The sequence below is a fragment of the Staurois parvus genome, unplaced genomic scaffold, assembly GCF_062004578.1.
Source record: "Staurois parvus isolate SC_StPar_1 unplaced genomic scaffold, SC_StPar_1.0 ptg000289l, whole genome shotgun sequence".
NCBI lineage: Eukaryota > Metazoa > Chordata > Amphibia > Anura > Ranidae > Staurois > Staurois parvus.
In genome coordinates, this window is record NW_028318085.1 from 1 (window position 1) to 19208 (window position 19208).

Below are 19208 nucleotides of genomic sequence, written 5' to 3' on the forward strand. Positions count from 1 at the left end.
GGGTGGGATGAGGAGGGGGTAAGGGTGGGATGAGGAGGGGGTAAGGGTGTGATGAGGGGTGGGGTGTGGAAAATATGATGAGTTATTTGGATGTATGGGAGAATCTTGTTATTGTATGTGCTGTCTTTTCCCCAACTTATGTTTATTTGATGTTCCTTTTCTATTTTTTTTTTGTATTTAAAAAGGAAAAAAATCTAACAAAAGATATAATAAAAAAAAAAAAAAGAACTGCTTTAGCCTGCTGCAGGACACAAAACATTTAGGCACAGAGCTTATTTGAATATCAAAAATAATTAAGGCTATGCACTCTACATTTAAAACACACATTTTTTGCCTGCAAAAATATGTGCATGTTTTTTCCAAGGAGCCTGCAGTGCAATCTCAGGCTCCTGCAGACTCTTAGGATTAGCTGCCTGAGAGCAGGAAGCTCAATGAACTACCAGAGCACTTGCCAGTGCCCTCATAGTTCATTAAGAAGTACAGGCTGTCAGCCACAATGGCTGACAGTACTTGTAGTCTGTGCATTCACAGGAAACTGATCATGGCCACAGTGTGTTCAAATTGTGACAGCAAGTGCAGGTAGAAGATCCCCCGCCTGCTGTCACAAGTAGGGGGGATTGAAAGAAGAAGTTGCAGATGTCCCAAAGGCGAACTTATCCTTCCAGACCCCTATTAGTGAAGACTTACCTGCTGACCGAACTCATTGCCAATAGTGGACAATTTGCCTAGGCTGCTGGAGATAAAACTGTTGAATAACAAAAGTTTTATTTTATGTAATCCTGACTGCACTATTGTTATTGGACAGTTTTCTGATTGTCTGTTATCAGCCCTGTGCTCAAGCAGACGAAAGGAAGGCCTGACCCCCGCTTCACATCTATGTGGCCGTGCGGGCATGAGAGCCTATTCATTTGAATGGACTCCCGTGCCCCGTGACACGCAGGCAAAGAAGTCCCTGCACTGCTTTGGAAAACACAGCCCACACGGGAACCTCGGTCCCCAGTACAGGCGGCGTGTCATTAGAACTAATGGCCGTTACAAGCATGACTCCCAAAGGTAGAGGCATGATGGGACTTGTAGTTTCGCAACAGCTGGAGGGCCGCCATTTTGACACCCCTGCTATAGAAGAAGGAAATCGCTGTATCACCCCCGGTTCACATATTTGCAGCCGTGCCCCTGAATGGACTCCCGTGCCCGTGACACACAGGGAAGAAGTCCCTGCACTTCTTCTGAAAACGCAGCCCACATGGGAACCTCGGTTCCCAGTAAGGTTGCGTTTTCCAGTGCGGGCGGCGTGCCATTAGAACTAATGGCCCCCGCCTGCAGATCCGCATTCCTCTGTGCGGGTGGTGCGGCTGCACGCATTTTCGTGCGGATCCGCAGCGGCACCACCCGCACAGATGTGAACCTAGGGTTACAGCTCGACACTTCTGCCATGACAGGGAGGGAATACAAGCATATAATACAAAAATAAAGTAAAGCTTGAGAAATAAGGTCGCATTTTTATGACACTTCAAGAGTGACGCTCCTGATTTTTGGAGCTTCAAACAGCTTGTGCACAGGGCAGGAATCCATTAGTTAGACCAGAGGTGTCAAACTCCATTTCATCGCGGGCCGTATCAGCATTATGGCTGCCCATTATAGAAGAATGTCAAGAATCACCCCCCCCCCCCCGTAACATCACCATGAACCCCCTTTGAGGGCAGAGCTGGAAAGCAGAAAGTGCAGGATCTGGAGGAGGACCTGGGGAGGAGTGGAGTCAGTTACCAGAGTCTGCTAAATGCTGAGACCAGAAAATGCAGAGATGAGGGGGTGCTGCAGCTGCACTGAGAGGTACAGGATTTGGAAGAGGAGTTCTATTCTCCTCTCTGCTGCCAACTGTTGAGACAAGTTGGGGGCGGAGACAAGGGGGTACCTGCCGGAGAGGTGCAAGGGCCACACGAAATAGCCTGGAGGGCCGGATTCGGCCCGCGGGCCTTGTGTTTGACACCTGTGAGGCTGTTAGAGAGAGAAGTGGTTATTCTCTGACTTTTTGGTGAATCCAGGACAACTTTTTACACTTCTCAGGGACTCTAGCAGTGAGATTCAAGCGAACATTCCTCATGACGACAATAATGCATCATATGTGAGGTGGTCAGCGGTTATATTCCCTCTCGCCTCTTACCATGGTCTGGAAGCAAGAGTGTAGTTGTGTCAGGAAGGGGGGTTTTCCAGCTAATGCCAACACCCTCTTCTCAACCATTGTGCATTCCACGTCATCATCCTGGATCACAACATCTTTCTTTAGGATCTTTATGGCATATAACTCGTCTGTGCCCTTCCTCTCCGCAAGTATCACCTATAAGTGAAAAATATGGAAGTTAGCACCATGCTGAAAAAAAATCTTTAAAGACTTAAAAATCACATGCAAGACACATAGGTGTACATAGGTAACACATAAGTACATAGGTGACTAACGGTGGTGGAAAACAGAGTCTAGCTGTAATCTAGCACTTTTTTTTTTTTTTTTTTTTTTTTGAGTACATGACTTCCTGTGTCCCTCAATGGAGGAGAAAGACAGAAGGATTGCCCGGAGCTCTCCTTAAAGTGCATGTATGATCAATGTTAACCACAGCAATACCGAGCACTTTTACCCCCTTCCTGCCCAGGCCAATTTTCACGTTTCAGCGCTCTTACACTTTGAATGAAAATTGCGCTGTCATACAACATTGTACCCAAACTAAAATGTCATCATTTTGTTCACACAACTAGAGCTTTCTTTTGGTGGTATTTAATCACCGCTGGGGTTTTTGTTTTTTGCTAACTTAACAAAAAAGACCAAAAATTAAAAAAAAAAATTTAAACATTTTTTGTTTCTGTTCTAAAAGTTTGCAAATAAATAATTGTTCTTCATAAATTTAGGCCGAGATGTATCCTGCTACATGTCTTTGGTGAAAATAACCCAAATCAGTATTTATTATTTAGTCTGCAGAAAAGTTATAGAGTTCACGAACTATGGTATATATCTGAATATTGATCAATCCTGAAGTACTGACAGCCAATCTAATTTCTTGAGGTCCAAGAATGTCAGAACAGTACAGATATCCCCCAAATGTCAGAACAGTACAGATATCCCCCAAATGTCAGAACAGTACAGATATCCCCAAATGACCCCTTTTTGCAAATTAGACAGTCCAACGTATTTCATAAGAGGCATGGAGAGCTATTTGAAGTTGTAATTTTTTCGTCAGAATTTTTTGGAAAATGAAAAAATTCAAAAAAATTATTTTCACAATTGTTTTTTTACATACTGTCACCAGTGCAGTACAGTGTCATCATATAACTGGCTTGGCGGTGATCAGGGACACTGACTGGTGACAGTACGACAAACAAAAAATAGATCTTTTTTTCTATTTTTTTTTTAGATTCTTTTTTCATATTGAACTATGACCAAAGTAGTATAATGTTACCATAGTAACATTGTACTACTTTGGGGAAGTGATTTCTTTTTTACACATTTTGATTGCTGAATTTTTTTTTCCCCCACTGTCCAATCCTCTAGGTGACAGTATACCCTGAGCTCGAGTTCACACTAATGCGTTGAGGAACTTGCAGCGTTTTCCGTGCTAATTCCGCACCGCATCACAATCGCACCTCATTCATGTGAACCGCTGCGGGTGTGTATGTTAAGTTAACAACTCCCCGAAATCAGTCCGCAAAACGCGGTGTGATGTGCAGAATCGGATCGCATAGGTGTGAATACCTATGCGATCAGATTCTAGTGCAGCCCCAAAAAAGGATCCTGCACCTTTCTGGTGCGGATACGGTGCAATTTGAGCCATACAAAATGTACGGCTCCGATCGCACCGCACACAATTCGCATGTGATTTGCACAGGAATGCGGTGTTTACTTACAGGTGTTACAAATAAAATCATTTTATTTATTCAGTGACTGTTTTCCCATTTGGGAATTTAAGCTGTCGTTCTCTATGCTCTCTCTTCAATTAAAGGGTGACTAAACCCAGGACCCGGCATTCGCTACATCCGGCCTCCCCGGACCCTGCATTCGCTACATCCGGCCTCCCCGGACCCTGCATTCGCTACATCCGGCCTCCCCGGACCCTGCATTCGCTACATCCGGCCTCCCCGGACCCTGCATTCGCTACATCCGGCCTCCCCGGACCCTGCATTCGCTACATCCGGTCTCCCCGGACCCTGCATTCGCTACATCCGGTCTCCCCGGACTCTGCATTCGCTATATCCGGTCTCCCCAGACCCTGCATTCGCTACATCTGGTCCCCCCGGACCCAGCATTCACTACATCTGGTCTCCCCAGACCCTGCATTCACTATATCTCGTCTCCCACAGTACACACAACATGGAAATGTGATTATTTTATTAAATATAAACGGCTAAATATCTTTTATCAGCAGTTAGAACCATCTTGTGACTTCTATCAGTGTTCAGCAGAGTTAAAGCTTTTAGGAGGAGTTGTCATTCTCCCCTGATTGTCCTATAAGGCTGCATAACCCGATCCTCTGTCTGGACAGCAATGATTGGCCCTGTGCTGATCACAAGCACTTTCCCAAGAAAAAGAAAAACTCTCTAGCAATACACACCAAACTGACCATGTGCAGCTTGTTCCCAAGAATCTGTTTTATCAGCAGATAGATTGGGGACAGTAAAAAGGGAGAATCAGAGAAGTCAGGATAAAACACTAAGGATTAACCCCTTAGGTTCCACAGTGAGTATAACAAGCAAGCTTTACTGCATATACAGACTGATTTTACTGTTGTGGAACTAGTAACACTTTAATACAGGATTGGCTTCCATGGGCAACCCTAAACGTTTACGTTTCTGCCATTTTTACCTTATAAAAATAAATAAATAAAACAACCCGCTGTGGCCACCCTTAAAGCGTTACTAAACCCAGGACCCTGCATTCACTATATCCGGTCTCCCCGGACCCTGCATTCACTATATCCGGTCTCCCCGGACCCTGCATTCACTATATCCGGTCTCCCCGGACCCTGCATTCACTATATCCGGTCTCCCCGGACCCTGCATTCACTATATCCGGTCTTCCCGGACCCTGCATTCACAATATCTGGTCTCCCTGGACCCTGCATTCACAATATCTGGTCTCCCTGGACCTTGCACTCACTATATCTGGTCTCCCCGGACCCTGCATTCACTATATCCGGTCTTCCCGGACCCTGCACTCACTATATCTGGTCTCCCCGGACCCTGCATTCACAATGTCCGGTCTTCCCAGACCCTGCATTCACTATATCCGGTCTCCCCGGACCCTGCACTCACTGTATCCGGTCTCCCTGGACCCTGCTTTCACTGTATCCGGTCTCCCCGGACCCTGCATTCACTGTATCCGGTCTCCCCGGACCCTGCATTCACTGTATCCGGTCTCCCCGGACCCTGCATTCACTGTATTCGGTCTCCGCGGACGCTGCATTCACTGTATCCGGTCTCCCCGGACCCTGCATTCACTAGATCTAGTCTCCCCGGACCCTGCATTTACTACAACTGGTCTCCCCGGACCCTGCATTCACTATATCTGGTCTCCCCGGACCCTGCACTCACTATATCTGGTCTCCCCGGACCCTGCATTCACTGTACCTGGTCTCCCAAAGTACACAGAACATGGAAATGCAATTATGTTGATAAATATAAACTGCTAAATACGTTTTCTCATCAGCAGTATATAGCAGTCTTGTGACTGCATCAGTCCTGTGACTTCTATCACTGTCCAGCACAGCACTGGTTACAGCTTGTAGGAGGAGTTTTAATTTTGCACTAGGATGCAGAACCCCTGACCTCTGTCTGGACAGTGCTGACTGGCCCTGTGCTGATCACATGCAATCTCCCAAGGAAAAAAAAAACCTCTCTAGCAATACACAACAAACTGAGCATGTGCAGAGTGACTCCAGACGATATGTCTTACCGGGAGATAAGAGGGGGGCACTGGAAGAAGGGGAGGATCACAATGCAGTGGAATATCTCCTTAGGTTCCACAGTGAGTATAACAAGCATGCTTTACTGCATATGCAGACTGATTTTACTTTTGCAAATATATTATTTTATTGACTAATTATTTTAGTGAATATAAACTGCTAAATACCTTTTCTGATCAGCAGTATATACAGCGGAGAAAATTATTATTTGATTCCCTGCAGATTTTGTAAATGTGCCTACTTACAAAGAAATGAAGGGTCTATAATGTTTATCATAGGTGTATTTTAAATGATAGACAGAATATCAACCAAAAATCCAGAAAAAAAACACATACAAATGTTATAAACTGAGTTGCAGTTCAGTGAGTAATATAAATATTTGATCCCCAAACAAAACATGACTTGGTACTTGGTGGGGGAACCCTTGTGGGAGGAGTGATTGCGCTTGGGGACACTTGGTTGGTTTTGCCCTACAATGCTGCCTTGACTTCTTTCTCTACAAATTCAATAAAAATCGCAAGGAAATTTGTATTATTTAGATATCATCTCATGAGATAGGAAACAGATCGCCAGTCTCTCAGGATAAACTCTCATTTCAGAAAAGGACGAGCTCTCCGGCAGGCCTCTGTTGCAAACAAGAAATTAAATCTTATTGGGACATTCCATATCGGGTGCAAAATCAGCCAGGGCCATTGTCAGCGGCGGCATGTGGCTACGTGGCTGAAGCCGCAGAATAAAAATAGTACCGCACCTCCATTGTTCCGCTACCTGGTATCTCTCCTAATGGAGACAATGAGCCCATGGCGCGCAGGTGAGCCGCGTCATCTAATCACAGCTTGCAGAGGAGCGAATTAGCATATTTATAAGGTTCTGTCACAAGCGCCTCGCGAGCGACAAGCTTTTTAATAACGCTTTTCTTTATGTTTGCTCAATTAAAAAGGGAAGACGTATAGAAGCGCTGCCTTTCCACCTCCCCAGCTGCCGCGCTTAGCTTCGGCTAGCAGGTTCGCTGCTCCTCGCCTCCAACAACAGCACCAGCTGCGCCGATGAATGTGTTACCCTGCTTTGTTTTCCCACATTAAAAGGACTCTTTCTAGCGATAGCCTGGCACGGCGCTACACTTTGTTCCTCGTTTACCATTACAGAGATTGCGGTTCTTACGGGGGGGGGGGGGGGGGATAAAGCTTTTATCTTGGCGGTTTCAAACAATGTAAAAGTGGAAAACTATTATTTCATAATAGACATGTTGTCAAATAAACAAAGCTGAAGGAGATAGATGATGAATGGAAACAATTTGTTATTGCTGGCTGCGGCTCTCTGTCCCTGGTCAGCTCTGTCCTAGGGCCCCCCCCTTACTAATGGTACCAGAATGTAATAAAAGTATAAAAATGACTCTCCATGAATAGTTATTAATCTGTGAAACTTCATAAAAACTGTGATGTCAGCATACTGCGCCTTGTTAGAGGTTCCTTAAAGTGTTACTAAACCCAGAACCCTGCATTCACTATATCTGGTTCTCCCCGGACCCTGCATTCACTATATCTGGTTCTCCCCGGACCCTGCATTCACTATATCTGGTCTCCCCGGACCCTGCATTCACTATATCTGGTCTCCCCGGACCCTGCATTCACTATATCTGGGTCTCCCCGGACCCTGCATTCACTATATCTGGGTCTCCCCAGACCCTGCATTCACTATATCTGGTTCTCCCCAGACCCTGCATTCACTATATCTGGTTCTCCCCGGACCCTGAATTCACTATATCTGGTCTCCCCAGACCCTGCATTCACTATATCTGGTTCTCCCCGGTCCCTGCATTCACTATATCTGGTCTCCCCGGACCCCGCATTCACTATATCTGGTCTCCCCGGACCCCGCATTCACTATATCTGGTCTCCCTGAACCCCGCATTCACTATATCCGGTCTCCCCGGACCCTACATTCACTATATCCGGTCTCCCCGGACCCTGCATTCACTATATCCGCTCTCCCCGGACCCTGAATTCACTATATCCGGTCTCCCTGGACCCTGCATTCACTATATCTGGTCTCCCCGGACCCTGCATTCACTATATCCGGTCTCCCAGGACCCCGCATTCACTATATCCGGTCTCCCCGGACCCTGCATTCACTATATCTGGTCTTCCACAGTACACAGAACATGGAAATGTGATTATTTTAGTAAATATAAACTACTAAATGCCTTTTATCAGCAATTAGGGTAGTCTTGTGACTTCTATCAGTGTCCAGCAGAGCACTGGTTAAAGCTTGTAGGAGTTGTCATTCTCCCGATTGTCCTATAAGGCTGCATAACCCGACCCTCTGTCTGGACAGCAATGATTGGCCCTGTGCTGATCACATGCACTTTCCCAAGAAAAACAAACCTCTAGCAATACACACCAAACTGAGCATGTGCAGCTTGTGCTCAAGGATCTGTTCTACCAACAGATAGATTGGAGACAGTAAAAGGGGAGGATCAGAGAAGTCAGGATCAAACACTGTTTTTACACAATGCAGAGGATTAACCCCTTAGGTTAGTTAGTATAACAAGCATGCTTTACTGCATATACAGGCTTTTACTTTTATGAATATATTATTTTGACTAATTATGTTAGTGAATATAAACTGCTAAATACCTTTTCTCATCAGCGGTATATACAGCGGGGAAAATATTTATTTGATTCCCTGCAGATTTTGTAAATTTGCCCACTTACAAAGAAATGAAGGGTCTATAGTTTTTATCATAGGTGTATTTTAAATGATAGAGACAGAATATCCACCAAAAATACAGAAAAAATGAAACAATTGTTATAAATTGAGTTGCAGTTCAGTGAGAAAAATAAGTATTTGATCCCCAAACAAAACATGACTTAGTAGTTGGTGGAGAAACCCTTGTGGGCAAGCACAGAGGTAAGACATTTCTTGTAGGTGGTTACCAGGTTTGCACACATCTCAGGAGGGATTTTGGTCCACTCTTCTTTAGAGATCTTCTCTAAATCCTTGAGGTTTCTTGGCTGTCGCTTAGCAACTAAAAGTTTCAGCTCCCTCCAAAAATTGTCTATGGGATTAAGGTCTGGGGACTGGCTAGGCTACTCCATGACCTTAATGTGCTTCTTGGCTGTCACTTGGCAACTCAAAGTTTCAGCTTCTTCCATAAATTTTCTATAGAATTGAGGTCTGGAGACTGGCTAGGTCACTCCATGACCGTAATTTGCATCTTCTTGAGGCACTCCTTTGTTGCCTTGGAGGTATGTTTTGTGTCATTGTCATGCTGGAAGACCCATCCATGACCCATCTTCAGTGTTCTGGCTGAGGTATGAAGGTTCTCATCCAAGATTTTACAATACGTGGCCCCGTCCATTGGCTCCTCAATGCGGCAAAGTCGGCCTTGTACCTTTAGCATAGAAACAGCACCAAAGCATAATGTTCCCACCTCCGTGCTTGACTGTAGGGATAGTGTTCTTAGGATCACAATCAGCATTTTTCTTCCTCCAAACACAGCAAGTCAAGTTAATGCCAAAGAGCTCAATTTTGGTCTCATATGACCACAGCACTTTTTCCCAATCCTTATCTGAATCATTTAGGTGTTCATTGGCAAACTTCAGATGGGCCTGTACATGTGCCTTCTTGAGGAGGGTGACCTGTGCTGCAGGATTTCAGTCCACGGTGGCATATCGTGTTATGGTTTGTTTGGTGACTGTGGTCCTAACTGCCCTGAGATCATTTAAAAACTCCTCCCGAGTAGGTCTGGGCTGAATTACTAAAAGTTCTCATGATCATCCTTACCCCGTGAGGTGAAATCTTGCATGAAGCTCCACACCGAGGGTGACTGATCATTCTTTTGTATGTTCCATTTGCGAATAATCGCTCCAACAGTTATCTCCTCCTCACCAAGCTTCTTGCTGATGGTCTTGTAGCCCATTCCAGCTTGTGCAGGTCTACAATCTTGGCCCGGATGTCCTTTGACAGCCTTTAGATCTTTGGCCCACGGTGGTGAGGTTTGAATGGAAGAAAGAGATTCTGTGGACAAGTGTCTTTTATACACATAATGAGTTGTCCTTAGGAGCACCTCCTTAAATTGACAGGACATTCTCCCTTTGCATTTTTGGCTGCCCACTTCTTGTGTCATTGTGGACATTTTCCCTCCCCTCCAAAAACAAGATTTCTTCATGGAATGTGCACCATAAGCCTGTTGTAGCAGAGCTATAGTTTCACTCGCACTTTTGCCAATTTTCACACAAAATGTGATGTTAATCTGCTGCTCCAGATTCCTGTTACTCATTTTCCACCAACAAGGCAACACACACACCTGCTATTTCTTCTACTACTCCATAAAGACTGAGTCAGCTGGTCTATGACCCAGCCGAGTACAAGTCAGAACATGTGAGAATATGCTCAAGTGTGCTACGCCGCGGGCACTCCATGAATTAAATTGTCACACTTTGTACTATACCTCTGCTTTACTGAAGAAGCATGTAGCTGGGTCAATGGATTTCCATTGGACCTAGGCCAATGCTTAGGTGAATGATTCAGCCCTGCCTAATATTAATTAACCCCTTCTGCCTACTCTTATCCTATGCCGGAAATGCACAAAGCTGATCTCCTGGAGCTGAAAGAAACTTCTTTATCCCAATGCCCAGTGTAGCATCCTGAGATCAAGAAAGTGGTCACAGGAGGTGAGCTGCAGGAAGTTGCAGATGAGGGTTACTATAGAGAAGGCCAGCTGATGACACTTGTGAGCTGCAGTCAGGTGTTGCAGAGGTGAATTGACAGGTGAGTTTCAGACACGGTGCAGATATGAGCCACAGACAGGAGGCAGGGGTGAGATGCGGACAGGGGATGCAGAGGTGAGACGTGGCTGGGGGATGAAGAGGTGAGAGGTGGCTGGGGGATGCAGAGGTGAGACGTGGCTGGGGGATGAAGAGGTGAGACGTGGCTGGGGGATGAAGAGGTGAGACGTGGCTGGGGGATGCAGAGGTGAGATGTGGCTGGGGGATGCAGAGGTGAGATGTGGCTGGGGGATGCAGAGGTGAGATGTGGCTGGGGGATGCAGAGGTGAGATGTGGCCGGGGGATGAAGAGGTGAGATGTGGCCGGGGGATGCAGAGGTGAGATGTGGCCGGGGGATGAAGAGGTGAGATGTGGCCGGGGGATGCAGAGGTGAGATGTGGCCGGGGGATGAAGAGGTGAGATGTGGCCGGGGGATGCAGAGGTGAGATGTGGCCGGGGGATGAAGAGGTGAGATGTGGCCGGGGGATGAAGAGGTGAGATGTGGCCGGGGGATGCAGAGGTGAGATGTGGCCGGGGGATGCAGAGGTGAGATGTGGCCGGGGGATGCAGAGGTGAGATGTGGCCGGGGGATGCAGAGGTGAGATGTGGCCGGGGGATGCAGAGGTGAGATGTGGCCGGGGGATGCAGAGGTGAGATGTGGCCGGGGGATGCAGAGGTGAGATGTGGCCGGGGGATGCAGAGGTGAGATGTGGCCGGGGGATGCAGAGGTGAGATGTGGCCGGGGGATGCAGAGGTGAGATGTGGCCGGGGGATGCAGAGGTGAGATGTGGCCGGGGGATGAAGAGGTGAGATGTGGCCAGGGGATGAAGAGGTGAGATGTGGCCGGGGGATGCAGAGGTGAGATGTGGCCGGGGGATGAAGAGGTGAGATGTGGCCGGGGGATGAAGAGGTGAGATGTGGCCGGGGGATGAAGAGGTGAGATGTGGCCGGGGGATGCAGAGGTGAGATGTGGCCGGGGGATGAAGAGGTGAGATGTGGCCGGGGGATGAAGAGGTGAGATGTGGCTGGGGGATGAAGAGGTGAGATGTGGCTGGGGGATGAAGAGGTGAGATGTGGCTGGGGGATGCAGAGGTGAGATGTGGCTGGGGGATGAAGAGGTGAGATGTGGCTGGGGGATGAAGAGGTGAGATGTGGCTGGGGGATGAAGAGGTGAGATGTGGCTGGGGGATGCAGAGGTGAGATGTGGCTGGGGGATGCAGAGGTGAGATGTGGCTGGGGGGTGCAGAGGTGAGATGTGGCCGGGGGGTGCAGAGCTGAGCTGTGGCCGGGGGGGTGCAGAGGTGGGTTGCAACTCAGCTCCCCTCTGCACCCCCCCAGCCGCAGCTCACCTATGCACCCTGTCTGCAACACACCTGTCAATTTACCTCTGCAACACCTGACTGCAGCTCACCTTTGCACATTCCCCCTCCACTTCACTCATATGATTGGCTAGCTTTGCAAAACACAGCTGTCACCAAGCGCACTCACTCACTGCTCCGCCTCTTCCCCACTGGCTGGTGATCACCCCTGGGGCATCAGCTTCCATGCATTGGGCTGCAGGAGGAGATGCCCCGCCCCTAAACACACTGCATACTGCACCCGCAGATATCTGTTCCTTCCCTGTCCCACAGTGAGTACAGAGGTAGGGAGGTTCTGTGGGAGCGGATGGTGCTGGCACTTACAAGAGGGACTGTCACTTTCAAAGACAATAGCCGCGCTTCTGTGTTTATAAGAGACAGTAGATATGGGTGTGCGCAGGGCCAGTGCCGGAACGCCATTCCACCAAGTTCCGGCTGAATAAAAGCCCAGATTACAACTAGGTCTTATTTTCAGGGAAACAGGTAGATGCATGTGTGTGTGTGTGTCTCTCTCTCTCTCTATATATATATATATATATATCTCCTTCCATACGTTTCATCACTTCGTTTATTTGGATGCACGACATGTTCATTTGGGCACATCATGCACCTTATGTGCGCACATTCATGTGCACACACATCTTTAATACCGTCTTTCTTTTCCCTTTTGGGATTTTCTTTTCTTTTTTTGATGCGTTACTTTTGTTTTATGATGCGTCACTTTTAATACACATTTTTTCTGCTGTTTTGATATATTCTGGTCTGAATATGTATGGTTTTTTTGTACTTTATCAAACGCGGACATTTTTTTTTTTTTTTTTTTGTATTCGTTTTTTGAATATATTATTTAAATTTTGATTATTTACAAATAAGGCTTCTTAGCCAATATCTTCCTGGGATATTTACTGGCTTTTATCTGTGTTTGTGTATGTTATTATATTTTTCATTTTACTTTTCATTTATAATTTTTTCATAATTATTTTTATCCATTATTCTTTTTCTCTTTCTTTGTTTTGCTTTTCATTCCACTTCGCTTTCCTTTTTCTTTTCTTGTTGTTCTCTGAGATCACTGTTTTTGATACAATGGTTTTATATGTTTTGTTACAATGTATTAGTAGGGGTATCCTCATGATTCAGGAGTGCTGATTAGGACAGGTGTTCTTTATTAACTAATACCTATATAAGATAGCACTTTTGTTGTTTTCTTTGTTATCATTAAGCATGCGATCGTGTGAAACGCATTAACAGGTCCTGTATTCATGTCCTGGTGTTTGTGTTTCCTATGGATCAATAGATACACACTATATTCATTTATCCTCCGGTGTGCGGCTGACCCTCCTTCCTACTACAAATATGTTGAACTGAGAAAGGAGCTACTCGTGTCAAAATGATGAATCAAAAGCCAGCAAAAACGGTTTGTGCGGTCGTATCCTGCTTGTAAGAAATTGCCATGGAGAAGACTGTGGAGGCACTGGTCACTCTGATATAGTGGAATATGACTTGCCTTCCGATATTAAATATCTGGTGAGTTATTACTCTTCCTGCACGTGGTGAACACATCTGGATTATTGGATCACTCAGTTTTCGCTTTTTTTTTTTGGGCACACAGTGTGGAAAAGTTATTGTGTGGAATTATCATATGGACTTTTTCTTTGATGGACACTTTAATATCAATCTTTATATCTGTTGATGTTGAATACGTTTATATTAATATAAATATTTGTCATTTTTTGCAACACTTTTGATTCATCATTTTGACACGAGTAGCGCCTTTTCTCATTTCAATCTGATGTAAGTGCTGTGCTCTGTATCAACGCACTATAAAAAGAGGGCACCGTGCTGACAGCCCCCCAAACGGCATGACACCCTGCATTTATACAATGCCTCTAGTCCTGAGGGATGAAAAATGCCAGACGTCATTCAACTCAGAAGACAGACAACTCGTGGCAAAAAAGTAGTACAGTGGAGGGCAGCTCCAGATTGCAGGCGAGTACTGTAGCCTAGGGGAGGGGCATAGACGTCACCACGTACCCCGACTCCGATGCACGGCGAGTACAGGCAGTGTGAGTCCACACGCCACTCAGGCTGCACATATCTTATACAGAAAGCGCTTTGATGTTTTTTAACTTGTAAGTGCAAAATTGGCACCAATAAATTTTTATGCTCATCAAGGATAAGGCACTATTCCTTTCTCTTTTTCCTCTGGCGATATGCTGAGTAATAGGGAGAAAATATACAACAACTCTTGGAGGGAAGACCTTACCCAGGATCCATTCATAGCAGAACAATAGGAGCAAAGAGGAGAATCATTCAGTCTTCTACTAATAGAAGAATACACCAAGTAACTCATTTCATTCTGAGAAGTTTTATTTTGGAAATCATGTGAACAGTCCATTTGAAATATATAGTCCCACTTAGATGGGATTTAATATGTGATGGGATTTTCAACTTTATTGAACATTTATGAATTATTAATTTTAAATTTATTTATTTTTATTAATTAATATTGATTATTTTTATCAATATCAATTATTTTTTAGATTTAATTTTTTTTTATTGATGTATATTAATGAGTTGCACATTTTATATATTTTTATATTTGGAGAAATTAAAGGTAATTATTTATAATAATAGAATTATTATTTATTAAAAATTGATTTTATTTATTCACGGTTCTAATTTAAGGGCGCATCACCATTATCCTTTTTAAACTGTAGCCTAAAGCTCCTTTAGGAATATGAGATTCTAGTACTGTAGGGGTTTACATAAACCTTAAAGGGCACAGGCTGCAGACTTATCTTCTAGTGACCCTGTTAGGCAAGCTAAGTTTTCTGGCTGCACAGGGTAAGATAACATTCAACTGATAGTAAATTGAGCAAACATTTTAATTTAGTGTAGTTGCAGATTTTTGCCACATAAGTTGCTTACAAAGCACTCTCACTCAGTGGCGTCTCTAGGTGGGTGCAGGGGGTGCGCACTGCACCGGGTGACACCTATTTCATGGGGTGACACCAAAAAGTAAATCTGAGATGGATCGGATCTGCGGTAACATGTGGTGTCACTCCTCCAGAGGTGGGTGGTACCTGTTGTGCGCACACAGCCTGGCTCTTCCCCTCCCTGTGTCCCCGTCGCACGCCCCGGACCAGTGTTGAAAGATCAGTTAACCCCGTATAGGTTGCAAGCCGATGATCCCCGCAAGATGGATCGGATCTGCGGACTGGGGAGCATATTATTTATTTAATTAAGGTACTTATAGATCGCCGTCAATTTACGCAGCGCTTTAAATATATATTGTACATTCACATCCAGGGGCGGACTGACAACTCATGGGGCCCCCGGGCAATAGGGGATCATGGGGCCCCTGTGTCCTTGCCCAAACTCAAAAAAGCCTATGAAAAAGGTACCAGGGGCATTTCATGGGGCCCACTACTGACCCCGGGCCCTCGGGCAGTGCTCGAGTTTCCAAATGGTCAGTCCGCCCTGTTCACATCAGTCCCTAATCCTCAAGGGGCGTACAATCTAAGGTCCCTAGCTCACATTCATACATACAGTTGTGTCCAAAATTATTCAACCCCCAATGCTGTAAAGGGGTTTAGGGACTATAGTGTACATTTGGAATTGTATTCAGAATCAAATCCTACAAGGACGTTGTAACTACCCAAATGCAACTAAAATGACATCAATTGTTTATGTAATACAGTAGTAAATGGTTCTTATGTGGTTTCTTCATTGCCACAATTATTCAACCCCTTAAAGACTACCACTCTGAAGAACAGAGGTTCATACAGGTGCTTTCCATCAGGTATTGAAAACACCTGTGGATGTCACCGAGCAGCAATCAAGCATAATAAGCACCAATTAGGCAGCTTTAAAATGACTGTGATACTCAGCTCCTTCTAGACATTTACTGGTGTGGTTACAAACATGGTGAAGGCAAGAGAATGGTCCAGGAAGACAAGAGAAGAGGTGATTTCTCTTCACAGGAAGGGCAATGGCTATAAGAAGATTGCAAAGATGTTAAACATACCAAGAGACACCTTAGGAAGCATCATTCGCAAATTCAAGGCAAAGGGCACTGTTGAAACGCTACCTGGTCGTGGCAGAAAGAAGATGCTGACTTCGACTGCTGTGCGCTACCTGAAGCGTAGAGTGGAGAGAAGTCCCCGTGTGACTGCTGAGGAACTGAGAAAAGATTTGTCAGATGTGGGTACAGAAGTTTCAGCCCAGACAATAAGACGCACACTGCGTAATGAAGGCCTCCGTGCCAGAACTCCCAGGCGTACCCCCTTGCTGTCTCCAAAGAATAAGAAGAGTCGACTGCAGTATGCCAAAAGCCATGTGGACAAACCACAAAAGTTGTGGGATAGTGTTCTGTGGACTGATGAAACAAAATTAGAACTGTTTGGGCCCATGGATCAACGCTATGTTTGGAGGAGGAAGAACAAGGCCTATGATGAAAAGAACACCTTGCCTACTGTGAAGCATGGTGGAGGGTCAATCATGCTTTGGGGCTGTTTTGCTTCTGCAGGTACAGGGAAGCTTCAGCGTGTGCAAGGTACCATGAATTCTCTTCAGTACCAGGAGATATTGGATGGAAACGTGATGCAGTCCGTCACACACCTGAGGCTTGGGAGACGTTGGACCTTTCAACAGGACAATGATCCCAAGCATACCTCCAAGTCCACTAGAGCATGGTTGCAGAGGAAAGGCTGGAACATTTTGGAGTGGCCATCGCAGTCACCAGACTTAAATCCGATTGAGAACCTCTGGTGGGACTTAAAGAAAGCAGTTGCAGTGCGCAAGCCTAAGAATGTGACTGAACTGGAGGCCTTTGCCCATGAAGAATGGGCGAAGATACCCGTAGATCGCTGCAAGACACTTGTGTCAAGCTATGCTTCACGTTTAAAAGCTGTTATAACTGTAAAAGGATGCTGTACTAAGTACTAAGATTGAATGTCACTTGGGGGTTGAATAAAACTGATAATGCTGTGAGCACAGAAAAGACATTTGTGGTTATTTCATTATAACTGTTATGTTATATTTGTCTGACCTACAAGTGCCTCTTTAATGTAAATGTAAGCAAGATGACTGAATGATCAAAAGCAATGTCAAACTGGCCAAAACACTCAATTTCAGTGGGGGTTGAATAATTTTGGACACAACTGTACACATACTGGATCGGTCCCTAGCTCACATTCATACATACACATACTGAATCGGTCCCTAGCTCACATTCATACATACACATAGTGGATCGGTCCCTAGCTCACATTCATACATACACATACTGTATCGGTCCCTAGCTCACATTCATACATACACATTCTTGATCGGTCCCTAGCTCACATTCATACATACACATACTGGATCGGTCCCTAGCTCACATTCATACATACACATACTGGATCGGTCCCTAGCTCACATTCATACATACACATACTGGATCGGTCCCTAGCTCACATTCATACATACACATACTGGATCGGTCCCTAGCTCACATTCATACATACACATACTGAATCGGTCCCTAGCTCACATTCATACATACACATACTGGATCGGTCCCTAGCTCACATTCATACATACACATACTGAATCGGTCCCTAGCTCACATTCATACATACACATACTGGATCGGTCCCTAGCTCACATTCATACATACACATAGTGGATCGGTCCCTAGCTCACATTCATATATACACATTCTTGATCGGTCCCTAGCTCACATTCATACATACACATACTGGATAGGTCCCTAGCTCACATTCATACATACACATACTGGATCGGTCCCTAGCTCACATTCATACATACACATACTGGATCGGTCCCTAGCTCACATTCATACATACACATACTGAATCGGTCCCTAGCTCACATTCATACATACACATACTGGATCGGTCCCTAGCTCACATTCATACATACACATAGTGGATCGGTCCCTAGCTCACATTCATATATACACATTCTTGATCGGTCCCTAGCTCACATTCATACATACACATACTGGATAGGTCCCTAGCTCACATTCATACATACACATACTGGATCGGTCCCTAGCTCACATTCATACATACACATACTGGATCGGTCCCTAGCTCACATTCATACATACACATACTGGATCGGTCCCTAGCTCACATTCATACATACACATACTGGTTCGGTCCCTAGCTCACATTCATACATACGCATACTGAATCGGTCCCTAGCTCACATTCATACATACACATACTGGATCGGTCCCTAGCTCACATTCATACATACACATACTGGATCGGTCCCTAGCTCACATTCATACATACACATACTGGATCGGTCCCTAGGTCACATTCATACATACACATACTGAATCGGTCCCTAGCTCACATTCATACATACTGAATCGGTCCCTAGCTCACATTCATACATACACATACTGGATCGGTCCCTAGCTCACATTCATACATACACATACTGGATCGGTCCCTAGGTCACATTCATACATACACATACTGAATCGGTCCCTAGCTCACATTCATACATACACATACCGGATCGGTCCCTAGCTCACATTCATACATACACATACCGGATCGGTCCCTAGCTCACATTCATACATACACATACTGAATCGGTCCCTAGCTCACATTCATACATACACACACTGGATCGGTCCCTAGCTCACATTCATACATACACATACTGGATCGGTCCCTAGCTCACATTCATACATACACACACTGAATCGGTCCCTAGCTCACATTCATACATACACACACTGGATCGGTCCCTAGCTCACATTCATACATACACACACTGGATCGGTCCCTAGTTCACATTCATACATACACATACCGGATCGGTCCCTAGCTCACATTCATACATACATATACCGGATCGGTCCCTAGCTCACATTCATACATACACACACCGGATCGGTCCCTAGCTCACATTCATACATACACACACCGTATCGGTCCCTAGCTCACATTCATACATACACATACCGGATCGGTCCCTAGCTCACATTCATACATACACATACCGGATCGGTCCCTAGCTCACATTCATACAAACACATACTGGATCGGTCCCTAGCTCACATTCATACATACACATACCGGATCGGTCCCTAACTCACATTCATACAT

At 45.3% G+C, this 19208-nt stretch overlaps 1 protein-coding gene across 1 annotated transcript in view; it reads right to left on the reverse strand.

Annotated features, from left to right (window-relative positions):
- Window positions 1-2122: 2122 nt before the first annotated feature.
- The window catches only part of PRKCB (protein kinase C beta), a 348363-nt gene continuing 331277 nt past the window's right edge, over window positions 2123-19208 (reverse strand). The window contains exon 10 of the mRNA XM_089682410.1: window positions 2123-2335. Within this exon, the coding sequence (XP_089538536.1) occupies window positions 2132-2335 (204 nt within the window). The 3' untranslated portion in view covers window positions 2123-2131. The remainder of the gene's footprint in view (window positions 2336-19208) is intronic.